The sequence below is a fragment of the Schistocerca serialis genome, chromosome 7, assembly GCF_023864345.2.
Source record: "Schistocerca serialis cubense isolate TAMUIC-IGC-003099 chromosome 7, iqSchSeri2.2, whole genome shotgun sequence".
Lineage (NCBI taxonomy): Eukaryota > Metazoa > Arthropoda > Insecta > Orthoptera > Acrididae > Schistocerca > Schistocerca serialis.
In genome coordinates this window covers 348,701,682-348,716,617 of record NC_064644.1, presented here as the reverse complement: position 1 = coordinate 348,716,617, position 14,936 = coordinate 348,701,682, and the positions used below count along the sequence as shown (strand labels likewise).

Here is a 14,936-nt window from a genome sequence, read left to right as displayed (position 1 = left end):
AAATAAAAACTTTGAGGTTCGCCGATGACATTGTAATTCTGTCAGAGACAGCAAAGGACTTGGAAGAGCAGTTGAATGGAATGGACAGTGTCTTGAAAGGAGGGTATAAGATGAACATCAACAAAAGCAAAACAAGGATAATGGAATGTAGTCTAATTAAGTCGGGTGATGCTGAGGGAATTAGATTAGGAAATGAGGCACTTAAAGTAGTAAAGGAGTTTTGCTATTTGGGGAGCAAAATAACTGATGATGGTCGAAGTAGAGAGGATATAAAATGTAGGCTGGCAATGGCAAGGAAAGCGTTTCTGAAGAAGAGAAATTTGTTAACATCCAGTATTGATTTAAGTGTCAGGAAGTCATTTCTGAAAGTATTCGTATGGAGTGTAGCCATGTATGGAAGTGAAACATGGACGATAAATAGTTGGGACAAGAAGAGAATAGAAGCTTTCGAAATGTGGTGCTACAGAAGAATGCTGAAGATTAGACGGGTAGATCACATAACTAATGAGGAATTATTGAATAGGATTGGGGAGAAGAGAATTTTGTGGCACAACTTGACCAGAAGAAGGGATCGGTTGGTAGGACATGTTCTGAGGCATCAAGGGATCACCAATTTAGTATTGGAGGGCAGCGTGGAGGGTAAAAATCGTAGAGGGAGACCAAGAGATGAATACACTAAGGAGATTCAGAAGGATGTAGGTTGCAGTAGGTACTGGGAGATGAAAAAGCTTGCACAGGATAGAGTGGCATGGAGAGCTGCATCAAACCAGTCTCAGGACTGAAGATCACAACAACAACAACATGTGGAAAAATGGCATGAAGTGTGTTTTTTGACCACCATCTAAGATTAGGTCCCCTTTAGGGTAAGTAAAGGATGATCTTGGTTTGTGTAAGGGAGTGTCTACTGTATCCCTTGCGGTTGTTGCATATCATCCATTGGTCAGACCATCAGGACTGTGGAGGACTGGTGTATTAAGCATAAGTTTTACACATGCTCACAGCAACTGAGCAAATCTGCTGTTGCAGAACAATACTTTGGCACCTGGAATACAGTATTTCTGGGTTAGAAGTATACAAAAACACTTGTTTACATTTATTACCTGTTTAGGTTTATAACTTTATCTGTCCAACACTTTACACTGGGGCTCAAACATTTTTATGCATGTTGGTGCAGTTCAGTACGGGCACTGCTTGTAGCGTAAAAGATATCAATATGGTACTCTACTTTTTGCCGCATGTCGTTAAGAATGGCAGTGTACATCTGTTGTCTCAAATCTACCAAATCTTGAGCCTTTGTTCTGTAAACAGTGTCCTTGATAAAGCCTCATGCACTGAAATCAAGCTAAGTCAGATCCTCCTTAGCCAAACAACAGAGGGACAGGGTTAATGCTACTTCCTTTCTGTTGGTAACTAATTTTCACTACTGTAGTGATAACTCTGGGCTTAGTTACTTTTGTTGTGTGGAGGTGCTAGTTTATGGCAGATGTGTTGTCTACCTGCATATGCCCCACATACTGAGATTTAGGTTATCTCTATCATTAAATTTGTGCCTTGAAAATGATGAGATGTGCACATGCCAAAATATTGCCAGTTTCTGAAGGCATCACCTGGCTGCATTCCCATAAGTTATTTAAATATTTTATACGCTTTTGTGTCACTCTTGTTGTTGCAAATCAAATTGGGCGATTGTTAACACCATGTAAAAGAAGAAAAATTCATCCACATTCTTTTATTTATTTGTCCACATACAGAGCAAAGTAACTTGTCAGTATTTGCTGCATGTTTTCCATTGTTGAATGAAAAGGTTGATTGGCACTAATTATGCTGTAGTTGAGTTTACAATATGCAACGAATCAGCTATGGATCATTATTTAAGAATTTGTTAATTTCTATTAATATTCTTGGAAGATGATACATTCTACATTTACAGTTGGTGATTCTGCTGAATTGCAGGATACTTATCCTGTCCGTGTTCGTCATAATTTGATGGAGCTTAACCGTGCAGTTTGTTTGGATTATCCTGATGCTGATGTACCTTGGTTTCATAAAAAATACTGCCAGGAACTTGCTGTTTCAGGTGAGTTATTTACTCAACAAAAAAAATTTTAATACTTGTCGGATATGTCATCAAATATTGTTGACTTACTGTAAAAGAAAGGCCATTACCCAGTGAAGAAAGAACATTTTACGTGTTAAAAAATGTCTCAAGTAGTTTGCCCTCATAAAGATATTGCAATAATAATGTTTGTCTTTATCTCCAAGAAAGGTTTGAAACGCAGGAAGCTCAGATTACGGGTCATATTCTCCAAAATTTTGCGGGAATTGTTGGTCTGAAATGAGCCTGACCCAATCTTAAAGCTATTGTTGAAAATATTCTAGAATTTCTCTTTTGATTCGAATCATTTTTCACCTGTATCTGGTGAATAGTCGCTCTTCATATTACTGTTTTAAAATTTTCCAGAAAACTGCCATTTCCCATTGAAGTATTTCTGTAAAATCCACATTTGGTTTTCAAATTGGCCTCAATCACTGGGAAAATCCTGTAAATTGTGTTACCCACAGTGGAATTACAGTGTTGAATGACATTATTTTTGTCAGTTATGAATTTTATTGTAATTTCTTGCAGACTGAAAGTTTTTAGCTGCTCCTTGGAGAAGATTCGTCTTAAAATTTATCACAGATGTGTCCCTTAGAAAGAATATTGTTCTTACCTCAATCATACCATTTACTGATTTCTACATTTACTGTACTATTTGCTACAGTACAGTGCTCTAGTGAGCAGTTGAGCAATCCTCGTGAATGATTATGAAGTGTTCTAGTTAGCATGACGAGCAACATTGATGAGTTTTAGTGGAGCACAGTGAAACTATAATGTGACTGTGACAGGGCTTCATGCGGCAATCAAACTTATTATTATTATTATTATTATTATTATTATTATTATTGTGCATCTAGTTGTCCATGAAGCACCTTACAAAATAGTATTAAACTTAGCAAGTATACAGAAACAAATGAGAATGCCCTTTCTTGGCAAATATCTGTGATGAAATCTACTCAGGATATCAGTCACATAGCAGTGCCATCTCAGAGCAACATTTCCATGAGTTTCCTACATGATATCCTAAAACAAAATCACCTGGAAATGACGTAGGAAACTGACTGAAATATTGCTTCAAGCCAATGTTGAGTTTTGGCTGATATGCCAAAATTTTGCCAAATAAGCATAGTAAAAACTTAATTACATGATGTTTATACTGCAACGTTATTCTACTTTATACTCCCAACTACACGCATATACATTTGTATGTCATCCCAGTCACACCATTTCGCTTACATATCACTCACTGCTTCATGAAATACACTTTTTCCTTGACAAAGTTTGCTTCAGCAGTCTTCTGTCTACTTACTGCTGACGTTGTTATTGAAGAAGTTGTAGAATTACAGGATGTATTGAGCAATACAGAGAACATGTAGGAGACATAAAGTCCTGATTGCATCTTGTGTACCTTCCCTTTGGGGGGAAAACAATGTTGAGAAAAGAAGGTTTTCATTACACTGATGTTTCATTCGTGAGTGTCGGTTTTATTTTTACTCTGTTTTGACAGGTAATAACACTCTAAAACATTACATGGAAACTCAAGGAAAAGGAGGGAAATTTGTGGTCAAAGTTAAAAAAAAAAATGAAAAATAAGGCATACAGAAAGTTGATGGGTACAAGAGAGAAACATGAAAGAGTGTAAAAAAGGAGAGACAAACAAGTTGATGTGAGGCCCATGGTGCTAATCAGGCCCATGATTGGGATTAGGGGTCCATGTCATGCATAACACAATGAAGACCCATGGTTTTTGTACAAGTGTGCTGGTACATGAGCTATAATTAGAATACCAGCTGATTTTAATTACAAATACAATCACAGCCCTACTTCAGGGCTTCCTTTACAGCATGTGTGAATGTGTATGCCCACATGAGAATGAAAATAAGTGTTCAGCAGTTCTTCTCAGTATAACAGTGACTGCTTCTTCACTGGTCTATCCTCTCATAACACTGATTGACCATGTCTCAGTCAGTCCATCCACTTAGCCAAGATACTAATCAAATTTAAACTTGGATGGAACCTTTCAGAATCATCTGATATGTGCATTTAGTAGACTGTAACACTTCAGTCTGTATGCTATCTACATTAACTCATGATTTATTCATGTTGCTGCATGTTTCATTAACAGTGTTGTATAAATGTCCACTTATGGATCCCATTTGGATTATTAAAACACAAGATACAATGCAGAGTTGGCTTCCATTTACAGATCTCTGGAGCATTAGAACCACCCAGTAGATCTATTCGATGACTCAGAAAGCTTGCAAAAATATGAGGGGTTCAGAGCATAAGTGGCATAACTCCACCTATGGGGTTTTGAGTAATAGGAACATTCATTAAGAAGTGTATAAACAATTATTAGTGTTAATAATTTTTTTGTGTTGATAAATACACCTCACCTGTCATTCAACAACATCTTTGCCTCTGCACTTCTGCCTCGACTGACATCTCTGCCCAAACTCTTTGTCTTTAAATATGTCTGCTTGTGTCTGTATATGTGTGGATGGATATGTGTGTGTGTGCGAGTGTATACCCGTCCTTTTTTCCCCCTAAGGTAAGTCTTTCCACTCCCGGGATTGGAATGACTTCTTACCCTCTCCCTTAAAACCCACATCCTTTCGTCTTTCCCTCTCCTTCCCTCTTTCCTGATGAGGCAACAGTTTGTTGCGAAAGCTTGAATATTGTGTGTATGTTTGTGTTTGTTTGTGTGTCTGTCGACCTGCCAGCACTTTCATTTGGTAAGTCACATCATCTTTGTTTTTAGATATATATTTCCTACGTGGAATGTTTCCCTCTATTATAAATACAGGATAATATGCACAAAAGTCTCTCTAAATATATTAACAAAACAGAATATCATACAGGAAATGTGTAGGAAATGACTTGTTAAACAAAAAAGAAATGAGCTACTTAGTTTGTGCACTGAACACTTTTGTCAGTCATTTACTGTAACTGTACCTTGTGTGGATACAGGTTCATTGTTTTCGTTGTCCAAAATCTGATCCTGGGAATCTGAATGTCAAGTACATGTCTTGGTAGGCAAGTTCTTGAAGAATGCATGATACACAGGAGGAATAAATTTTAGAAGATCAAGCACATTCTTCTTGTTGGTTGTCACAGTCCACCTGGTCTTGTAAAGTCTCCCTTGTGTCACTGATGCAAGGTTCTGGAGAGGTGTGCCTAACGTGTGCTGATGAAAGTCCACCTCATGAAATTCTTCACTTTGATGGAAACTTGATTTAAACCTCATGGACAATGGCACTGCCTGTTCTAATTGCATCCAAGTGACTTGCTGCCAATTTAATGGATTCCTGTCAGTAGCCCCTTTCATTATCAATGTGCTGCCTAGCAGCTTCTTTGTTGACATAAAGTCGTCATTCGTCATTATGCGAACAATGAAAGGCTTTATCTTTTTACACCCTTAGATAATATCTACGCAGTCACCAGCTAAGTAAATATATTGTTTTTTGCAACTGGCTAATTCAATCAGACCAAAGTGTGCATCATTGGGCAGATAGCTATGGGCAGGTATCATAAATTTGTTGTTTATTACTTCCACTTTCATGTCTGCATCTTGCACTGATTTCATCAAGAAACCACACATGTTACAATTATACTTATGTGGATATGGTGTCTGTTCTCGCGACATGTCCAGAAGAACAGACATCATACCCATATAAGTATATAGTTCTGGCAACACTGGCCATGACCTTTTTCTTCTGTGCAGATGCACACATATTCCCCGAACTCTTATGGGACTTTGTAAGAATGTCTTCCACAAGTAATGAGTGTGTTGGGGTACGAATGTAGTGTGTGGACATACAAGGTGAGAATGTGGGTCTTGCGGGAGGCGTGTGCGAAATAGTCCCTGCAGTCGCACTATCCTCTGTGTCCTCAGTGGCTCAGATGGATAGAACGTCTGCCATGTAAGCAGGAGATCCCGGGTTCGAGTCCTGGTCGGGGCACACATTTTCACTTGTCCCCGTTGATATATATCTACGCCCTTTAGCAGCTGAAGGTATTAATATAATTCTAATTTTGTTACAATTATGGTTTTGCCTTGTACATGAATCAGAATATGCAGTTATTACTTTGTATGTATGACATCCCAGATTATACACATATAAATGTCTCTTATAATAGGCAGTAGATGTCTGCAGTTTTGGAAAGGGCAGTGCCTTTTGTAAATCAAATGTAAACATATACTGGTCACCAGATAACTGTGTTTCTGTCTTGTTTCATCGACTCTTCAGCCCGTGCTAAGTGTTCGTCCTTGTTGTTTTGCAGCCTATGTCTCTCTTGTAGATTGTCCTCAGTTGCAGTCTTCGACTGTAGTTCATCACATTTTGTACAAGTATCTTTGGACGGAGGCTTGAAGTGTAGATTAAATTTTGAACTGGAAACATGATAGTAATATTTTGCTTTCACCAGTTCTTTGCTAGTGTTCCTACACCATTGAATATAGAGTTCATACGTTTTTCTCACTGTCATAGCCTTGTCAAAGTAGCTGATTAATACGTTCAAGACCAAACAAATACTGAGTGACAAGAAATGTATTTTTAAGCCATTTTTTGGTGGGATGAACTGTACCAGGGTGTGATGTGATTAACCATTAAATCTGCTTTCGATCAAGGCTGTGGGGTAATTACTTCCAGTGAGGACTGAAGTGAAAATTGTAGCACATTGCTGTAAAGAGACTGCATCTGAACGAATACTATTCCCTTGAATGCCAAAGCATTGTAGGAGGCAATGTTTGACATGGGAAGGATTGCAACAGTCAAAATATAGGGGCTGTTGTTTGTTAGTAGGTTTAATTTGAACAGAGGTATTTAGAGATTCCAAAACTTTAGCTGGTGACCCCCCCACGAGTTCATATGGCAAAGATGTCATCAGTGCATCTAAATCAAACCATGGGCTTAAGATTTATGGATCCCAGGAAAGCCCCCTACAAGTGGACCATAAAAAGGTTGTCATAGAAGGGAACCATCCTGGTTGCCATGGGTGGAACCTTGATTTGTTTGCATGCCTTGCCCTCAAAGATACACTAGTTGCTGGTAAGTATAAAATTGATTAAGATGAGCACGTAGGATGTCATAGGTTTGCAGTCAGTGAGCACAGTTCGAGGTAATGTTCAGCAGCAGATAGATGATGTATCTGGGGATGTTGGTGTAGAGGAAGGTGGCATCAAAGATGACAAGCAAGATGTGGACATCCTGTCAATAACGAGGTCATTAGAGACGAGAACCAGCTCAGATTAGGGAGGATTGGGAAGGAAATCAGTCATGCCCTTTCAAAGGAACCATTTGCCTGAAACGATTTAGGGAAATCACGGAAAACGTAAATCAGGATGGCCCAGAGACAGGTTTGACCCGTCATTCTCCTGAATGCAAGTCCAGTGTGCCAACCACTGCCCACCTCGCTCAGTAAGCAAGATTGTGTGATGGGAGTGGGACAGGCACAGTTTTCAGAAGATCTAGGAAATGGTTGGTGTCTTTAATGTAGGAGGGAAGTCTTTGTACTATAGGTTGCAGATGTTGATCAACTATGGCAGATATACATTCAGTGGGTGCTTTGAGGCCAGCAACTAAGGGACACTCTGGGTGGTGATTGGGTTTGTGGATCATAGGAAGAAGGTGAAAGGTGAGGTGTGTAGTTTGGGTGGGGTAGAGATGATGTAACTTAACAAACAAAAGTATTGGTATGTTGATAGACACACTAACAAACACAAACACACACACAAAATACAAGCTTTCGCAACCCACGGTTGCTTCATCAGGAAAGAGGGAAGGAGAGGGAAAGACGAAAGGATGTGGGTTTTAAGGGAGAGGGTAAGGAGTCATTCCAATCCCGGGAGCGGAAAGACTTACCCTAAGGTAAGAACTTATTAGATATATATAAGGTAAATCTTTCCGCTCCTGGGATTGGAATGACTCCTTACCCTCCCCCTTAAAATCCACATCCTTTCATCTTTCCCTCTCCTTCCCTCTTTCCTGATGAAGCAACCTTGGGTTGTGAAAGCTTGAAATTTAGATCCCTTGTCCACTAGGAGGATAATGATGGAGTAGTTAGATTTAGGGAAAGAAGAGACAGGTTAGGGACATCAGAATGAGATTTTCACTCTGCAGCAGAGTGTGCACTGATATGAAACTTTCTGGCGGATTAAAACTGTGTGCCAGACCGAGACTCGAACTCGGAACCTTTGCCTTTCACGGCAAGTGCTCTGCCATCTGAGCTACCCAAGCACGACTCACTTCACATAAGCTCTCTCGGAAACTTGCCCGCGAAAGGCAGAGGTCCCGAGTTCGAGTCTCAGTCCGGCACACAGTTTTAATCTGCCATGAAGTTTCAGGTTAGGGACATGTAAGTACCCAAGAGAGGATCGTGAAGCAGTGCCTTATTAGGGATTCTTGGAAGGTTGTCAGGGATGATTTTGAGGGTGAATAATTTTGAGATCAAGCTCAGAACTTTTCAAGGCAGAGTTCAATGCCCGCTGCTGAACATTATCTTATTGTAAACCTATGATTCCTTCAAGCTCACCTTAATCAACTATATACTTAACAAAAACTATTATACTTTTGAAGGGCAGACATACAAACAAATAAGAGGCACAGCCATGGAAACCCGGATGGCTACTTCGTATGACAACCTTTTCTTGGGGCACTAGTAAGGGGCTTTCCTGGGATCTATAAGCCTTCAGCCCATGGTTTAGGATAGATACATTGTGATATCCTTGCCACATGGACTGATGGTGAGGCTGACCTGTTAAAAATTTTCTGGGTTTCTATATACATTCTACCAATCAAATCTCATGTGGTTTTATTCTGGATCCCATGCCACTTTCGTTAACATTGACCTCTTGCTCATAGAGGGTCAACTACACACTTCTGTTCACATTAAACATACTAACAAACAACAATGCTTACATTCTGACTGCTGCAGTTTTTTCCATGTCGGATGTTGCCTCCTATAGAGCTTTGGTATTTGAGGCAAGGGTATTTGTTCAGATGCAGACTCTTCACAGCAACATACCACTATTTCCACATCAGCCTTCACTGGATGTAATTACTCCTCCAGCCTAGTTCAAAAGCAGATTTCCCCGGGCTGTCACATCCAATCCTGGTACTGCTTATCCCACCAGAAACAACTTAAGAGCAATCTCTTATCACTCAGTATTTTTCAGGTCATGCATGTATTAATCAGCCACTTTGACAAGGCTATGACTTCCTAAAATAGTGCCCTGAAATGAGGTTCATTTTGCCTACCTAGAATAGCTTTATTGCATCCCTTGCCTCCCAATCCATGGCATCCCTCTCACAATCTCCACAATACCCTGGTAAGACCCTGTGCTCCATTTCCTTATGCTCCATTTCCCTACCCTACAGCCTCTAAAACTGTGACAATCCCCGCTGTAAGATTTTCTCTATGCATCCTCTTACCACCATCTATACCAATCCTGTAATTGGCAAACCATATACTGTCAAATAGAGAGCCACCTGTGAAATGACACATCATGTACAGTTGTTATATAAACACTGTTGGGCATTTTACACTAGTATGACTACCACCAATTTATCAGAAGGTAAATACTGGCCAAATGCAATTTCCTGTTGCAGTGCATGCTCTAAAAACTGGCAGTTATGACTATGGTGCCTGTTTCACCACATTTACCATCTGGATCATTATCCCAAATGCCAGTTTCTCAGAACTCCGCAGGTGGGAATTGGCGTTACAACATATCTTTGCTTTTTGCCACCCACCTAGCCTTAATTTATGGTAATTTCTCTGGTCTCAACATTTCTTCTGAGTAACTATTCCTGTCTTCATTCCCTTTCAGTTTTCTATGCCCTGAACTATTACGGGACTTGGTAAGAATGTCTTCCACGAGTAATGAGTGTGTTGGGGTGGGACACTATGAATGTAGTGTGTGGACATACAAGGTGAGAATGTGGATCTCGCGGGAGGTGTGCGCGAGATAGTCCGTGCAGTTGCACTATCCTCTGTGCCCTCAGTGGCTCATAGAGCATCTGCCATGTAAGCAGGATATCCTGGGTTCGACTCCCAGTCGTGGCACACATTTTCACCTGTCCCATTGATGTATATCAATGCCCATCAGCAGCTGAAGGTATTAATATAATTCTGTTTTCTTTCTATACAGCTGCAGGTCAACAATAGCATCCGTTCTTTCGGACATGTCTGAAAGAACAGACACCATTTCAATATAAGTATATATAGTTCTGACAATACCGGCCATGACCTCCTTCTTCTGTGCGGATGCACACATATTCCCCGAACTCTTACAGGACTCGGTAAGAATATCTTCCAAAAGTAATGAGTGTGTTGGGGTGGGACACTATGAATGTAGTGTGTGGACATACAAGGTGAAAATATGGGTCTCGCGGGAGACATGTACAAGATAGTCCCTGCAGTCGCACTATCCTTTGTGCCCTCGGTGGCTCGTATGGATAGAGCGTCTGCCATGTAAGCAGGAGATCCCAGCTTCGAGTCCCAGTCGGGGCACACATTTTCACCTGTCTCCGTTGATATATATCAACGCCTATCAGCAGCTGAAGGTATTAATATAAGTCTAATATACCATATACAGAGCACTTAACTTTCTGCTGTTATGAAGTCTTTCATGGTGCTTTGTCTGTATGCTCTGTCTTGCTTATTATCCTGTGTTCCACTTGTAAGCTCTCAGGTTTTCAAATCTCAGCCGGCGCTGTCCATCAGTCGCAATCCTCACTACAGTTTGATGCATGGGTCGATGTGGGTGAGGCTTGGACACTCCATAATAGTCATACAGGAACATCAAATAGAGTACCGAGAGCTAAGGATCACTGGGCATCTAGCCAGAGGTCACTGGCCTCCATTCGATTATGAGTGACTTGAGTGCAGCATGTCTCTTCCTGTAGAGTGACTGTTTAAGCCAACCCAGGGACCACAGCAGACAGTTCCCGTCGGCAAGAGCTGCCCGAGTTACGTGCTGACTGCTTGCAGTCCATCACTTAAGCTCTCGTTTATATGTCATCGGAGAAGACTGTGTCATGCCGATAAGTTACGCTTCTTAACGGGCAACAGTTCTTCGAATGGAAGGAAGAGGAATGAAGAAAAGGGACTTGTATTGTTTAGGAAATGGAGGGTGTTTGGAAAAGTCATCCAGAATCCCAGAGCAATCAGTCTTTCCATCTTATCCTGTTTGCAAAGTTTCCCCTGACTCGGGATCCTGTGTTACTTTTCCGAACTCTCCTCGTTTTATAAATCTTGCCAGTCCTTTTCCTTCATCCCTCTCTTCCTTGTCCTTCAACCTATCTGCCAGAAGAAGGAGCCACTGGCTCCGAAAGTTTGCACATTTACTTAACCTCTGTACATTTTCTCCTGCTGCTGCTTGGTGAATAGATTGTTTTATAAGTACAATTACATTATATTTTCAAAAAATAATTACTTTCTTGTAAAGAGGCCCCCAGTGGCATATTTTAATTTGTCTCGAAAAATTTCATTGCCAGTCATGCATGATATGTATCACTAAGGACATTATTTATTAAGTTAGAACAACGTTCCAGAATTCTGTTTGAAATTCCATCAACACCGTATGAGCTTTTGTTCTTTAGAATTTTTATAAATATATCAACTTCAGTGATGGATATTGGTTTACTTCTAGTTGCTTTAAGATTAATGGAATGACATTTTTAATATATTCTCTTGCTTCTTTAACTGGACCCTTAAATCCTGTTTTTGCTGCTACATTTGGAAACTGTTTGTTAAAAGTTCACACAGCTTGTGAATTATTAGTCACAACATTTAGTGTAATTGTTGTGGCATCTCGTACATTGACTGGCTGTCCTGTCTCCCATTTGACAGTATCCCATGTAGTATTAATCTTACTTTCTGCTTTATTAATTTCTGTCAGGAACATACATACTTCTTGATGTTTCAGTGACTTTCCTTAAAATATTACACATTTTTTGTAGTCGCAAGTTATGTGGGTCTTGACTTATTCTGACCTTTAAATAAATTTCCCTCTACCTCTTACAAGAGATTTTAGTTATTCGACTTATCCATAGCTTACTTGTGTTTTTTTAATGGATTTTCTGGCTAACTTTTTAGGAAAGCCAACATTCAGGTACCAACAAAAAATTTGATTTGGAGTTTGACATGAGCATTTCTTGCACTATATACCTCATCCCACATCACTCACTTTAACTCACTCGTAAAACAATGTATCCCATTCTCATTAACATGCCTCACTGCTTTGTATTCTCTATGGTGCTACTGTATAATGCTTATTTCCATTATTAATTTTGCATCATGATCAGATGCTCCATTAACAAATGGGCACATATTAATTGTTTCAGCCTGAGCACTGTAGGCAAAAATGTTATCAGAGTCCTACTATTTCATTGCACACAAGTTAAAAAAGTGATTACTGAAATTAGATTGAAACACCCAAGTAATGACTCCAGTCCATTTTTCTTCTATCTTTTAAGAAATCTACATTGAAATCTCCAGAAACGACTAAGTGTTTCATCTTGTCTGACAGGTAGCTCAATAATGCATTATTTTAATCAACATACTTATTTTCCTCTGCTGTGTTCACTCTGTGCAGAATATAGATGATTTCTACAGTCTCTTTGTTAACGGATTTCCCCAGTGTGTCAGTCACTGTTGATATTTATTTTCCCCACAATTTTATGATCTTCGAGCTGGTACTAATAAATTTTTGCAGGAATGGTGCTTTGAGGCACGATAGCTATGTGCTGTTATAATGTTGTTACTTCATTACTTTTTTCCAGAACCAAAACTCAAGTCCGTTTTCCAACAAGATGTGCTGAAGCATCTCATCACAGTTGTGGGTGGAAAACAGTTTATAGAATCAGATGTGTTTTCACCATATTCATATAAAATTGGTAAGCTGTGCTTCTTAATGTTCTGTGAAAATCTCTATATTTTCAGTTCCTTAAGCATTTGTGTAAATGAGTGTGTGTTCACATGGACAGAAAAAACTTTTCAGTAGGGAATAATTTTCCATTGTGGTTGTACACACAAAGTAACCCAAAGGTAAAAAATCTTCACATTGTGCTTCTTTAGATTATCCCACTCTATTTATTGACAGAATAGTTAGCAGTTGTACTGTCAGTACTTGGTATACTAGGCACAATATTTTGGTGAACAATGCTGTCACCATCACCACTTATTGGTAGTGACAGGGCTGCTTCCCAAAATATTGTGCACATTGGACACCAAGTACTGACAATACACCTGAGGAATGTATGCTTTTAATGACAACAAGGAGTGATGAAGTGTCTAGAGTGGGACTATTCCAGCAGTCTTCTTGTAACAACATTAGTTAGTTATTGCGAACTTAAGTTCATTTACAATGTTGGTGTGGAGAGCTAGCCTATCAAATAAATTATTATTGGATACAAAGAACTAAAAATGAAACCTTTAAAAATGATGGAGTTCATAATATTATTCATGTTGCCACTAGATATTGATAACATTTGACTTTCAGTTATAATGAATATTAATATTATTTAGTCTCTTGTTTCAGATTTCTTGTTGCTGTTGGATGCTGAAAACAATCCTGTCAACACCAAATTCATCTCAGATCATCAAATATCAAAGTAAGTAGAAACACTTTCAATGAATTGCCTTTTTTATGAAATTCACCGTGAAAGATGTAGGACTGATGTAGGACTGATATTGTCTTACTTCCAATAAACATACGTGGTAGCAACATAATCTGTTGTTGCAAGTTTGTCAGAAGCTGTTCAAAGGTCTCCAGTGAAGAATACAAATAAGGGTTTTTATAATTTGCCATCTTTCATGGTATATATTTTGGCAGCCATATGATTGACACAAGATAATCCTGTATAGTACTTCTTCTATTCCCAATAGTAACATTATTGTGTAATCCTTAGTATGTAAACATCTCCTATTGCTAGCTTTCTTTTGTTTTGCTTACTCATTTTGGTCTTGAAAGCAGTGCTGTCAAATGCAGATCTAACATTTACATTGTTGAATTATCTGAATCCATTATTTTGCTGGTGGACTGAGAAAACACAAAGAAGAGTGCTTTATAGAGATAATGCTGAACACATTTTGTGAATGTTCCTTTTCCTATTGCTCTTAAATTATGTAATGGAGATTATAGATAATCAAAAGAGACTAACTAGTCCAGTAACTGTTAGCTCGTGAATTCACATGTAGTACTTGCAGTTTTAGTCTCAAGATTTGTTTTAATAATTGGTCATGATATTTTGAATAAAAAATAATTATGCAGTTGCTGTACCCAATTATTAAGTGTGATTACTATTTTCAGAATTGCCGTGTTGCTGCTGAGAGAAGATGCATTCAGTGGAGAGCGGTTGAAGGGGCCCCAGCAGATGAAGCAACGACACCTTGAGATGTTGGGCTATCGTGTGGTTGGCATTGCAGCACGATTGTGGCAGTCAATGTTCATGGCAGAGCCAGAGGCTAAAGCTAGATTCCTAGAAGATTGTATCTTTCAGAAACAACCTACTAAACAGTCTGAATTATACATCAAATAAAGAAACACTGCCTGTTTTTATTCATTCTCTAATTTGGAGGGAGCAGAGTGCAAATATTCTATTACTTTATGTCTCAATAATTATTACATTACCTCACCACGAGATGAGTAGAGTGTTTCAGGGAGTGCATTTTTTGTGCGAAGTTGCAAGACTCTTCATCTGAAAAGCAGCATCCTAAAATAAGGGAGAAATGAGGATGTATACTGAGGCAACGAAAGTCATGGGATAGCGATATGCACATATACAGATGCCAGTAGTATTATGTACACAAGATATAAAAGGGCAGTGCATGG

The 14,936-nt window shown here is 39.2% G+C and overlaps 1 protein-coding gene across 2 annotated transcripts in view; it reads left to right on the top strand.

Annotated features, from left to right (window-relative positions):
• LOC126412512 (FAST kinase domain-containing protein 1, mitochondrial) overlaps positions 1-14,663 on the top strand; it is a 47,613-nt gene extending 32,950 nt beyond the window's left edge. The window contains exons 7-10 of one of the 2 annotated variants that reach the window (XM_050082140.1): positions 1,954-2,077; positions 12,886-12,999; positions 13,644-13,716; positions 14,415-14,663. In XM_050082140.1, the coding sequence (XP_049938097.1) occupies positions 1,954-2,077; positions 12,886-12,999; positions 13,644-13,716; positions 14,415-14,643 (540 nt within the window). In that variant the 3' untranslated portion in view covers positions 14,644-14,663. Of the gene's footprint in view, positions 1-1,930; positions 2,078-12,885; positions 13,000-13,643; positions 13,717-14,414 lie in introns of those variants that run through there. The other variant, XR_007575301.1, reaches the window with a different exon arrangement.
• The last annotated feature ends 273 nt before the right edge of the window (positions 14,664-14,936 follow it).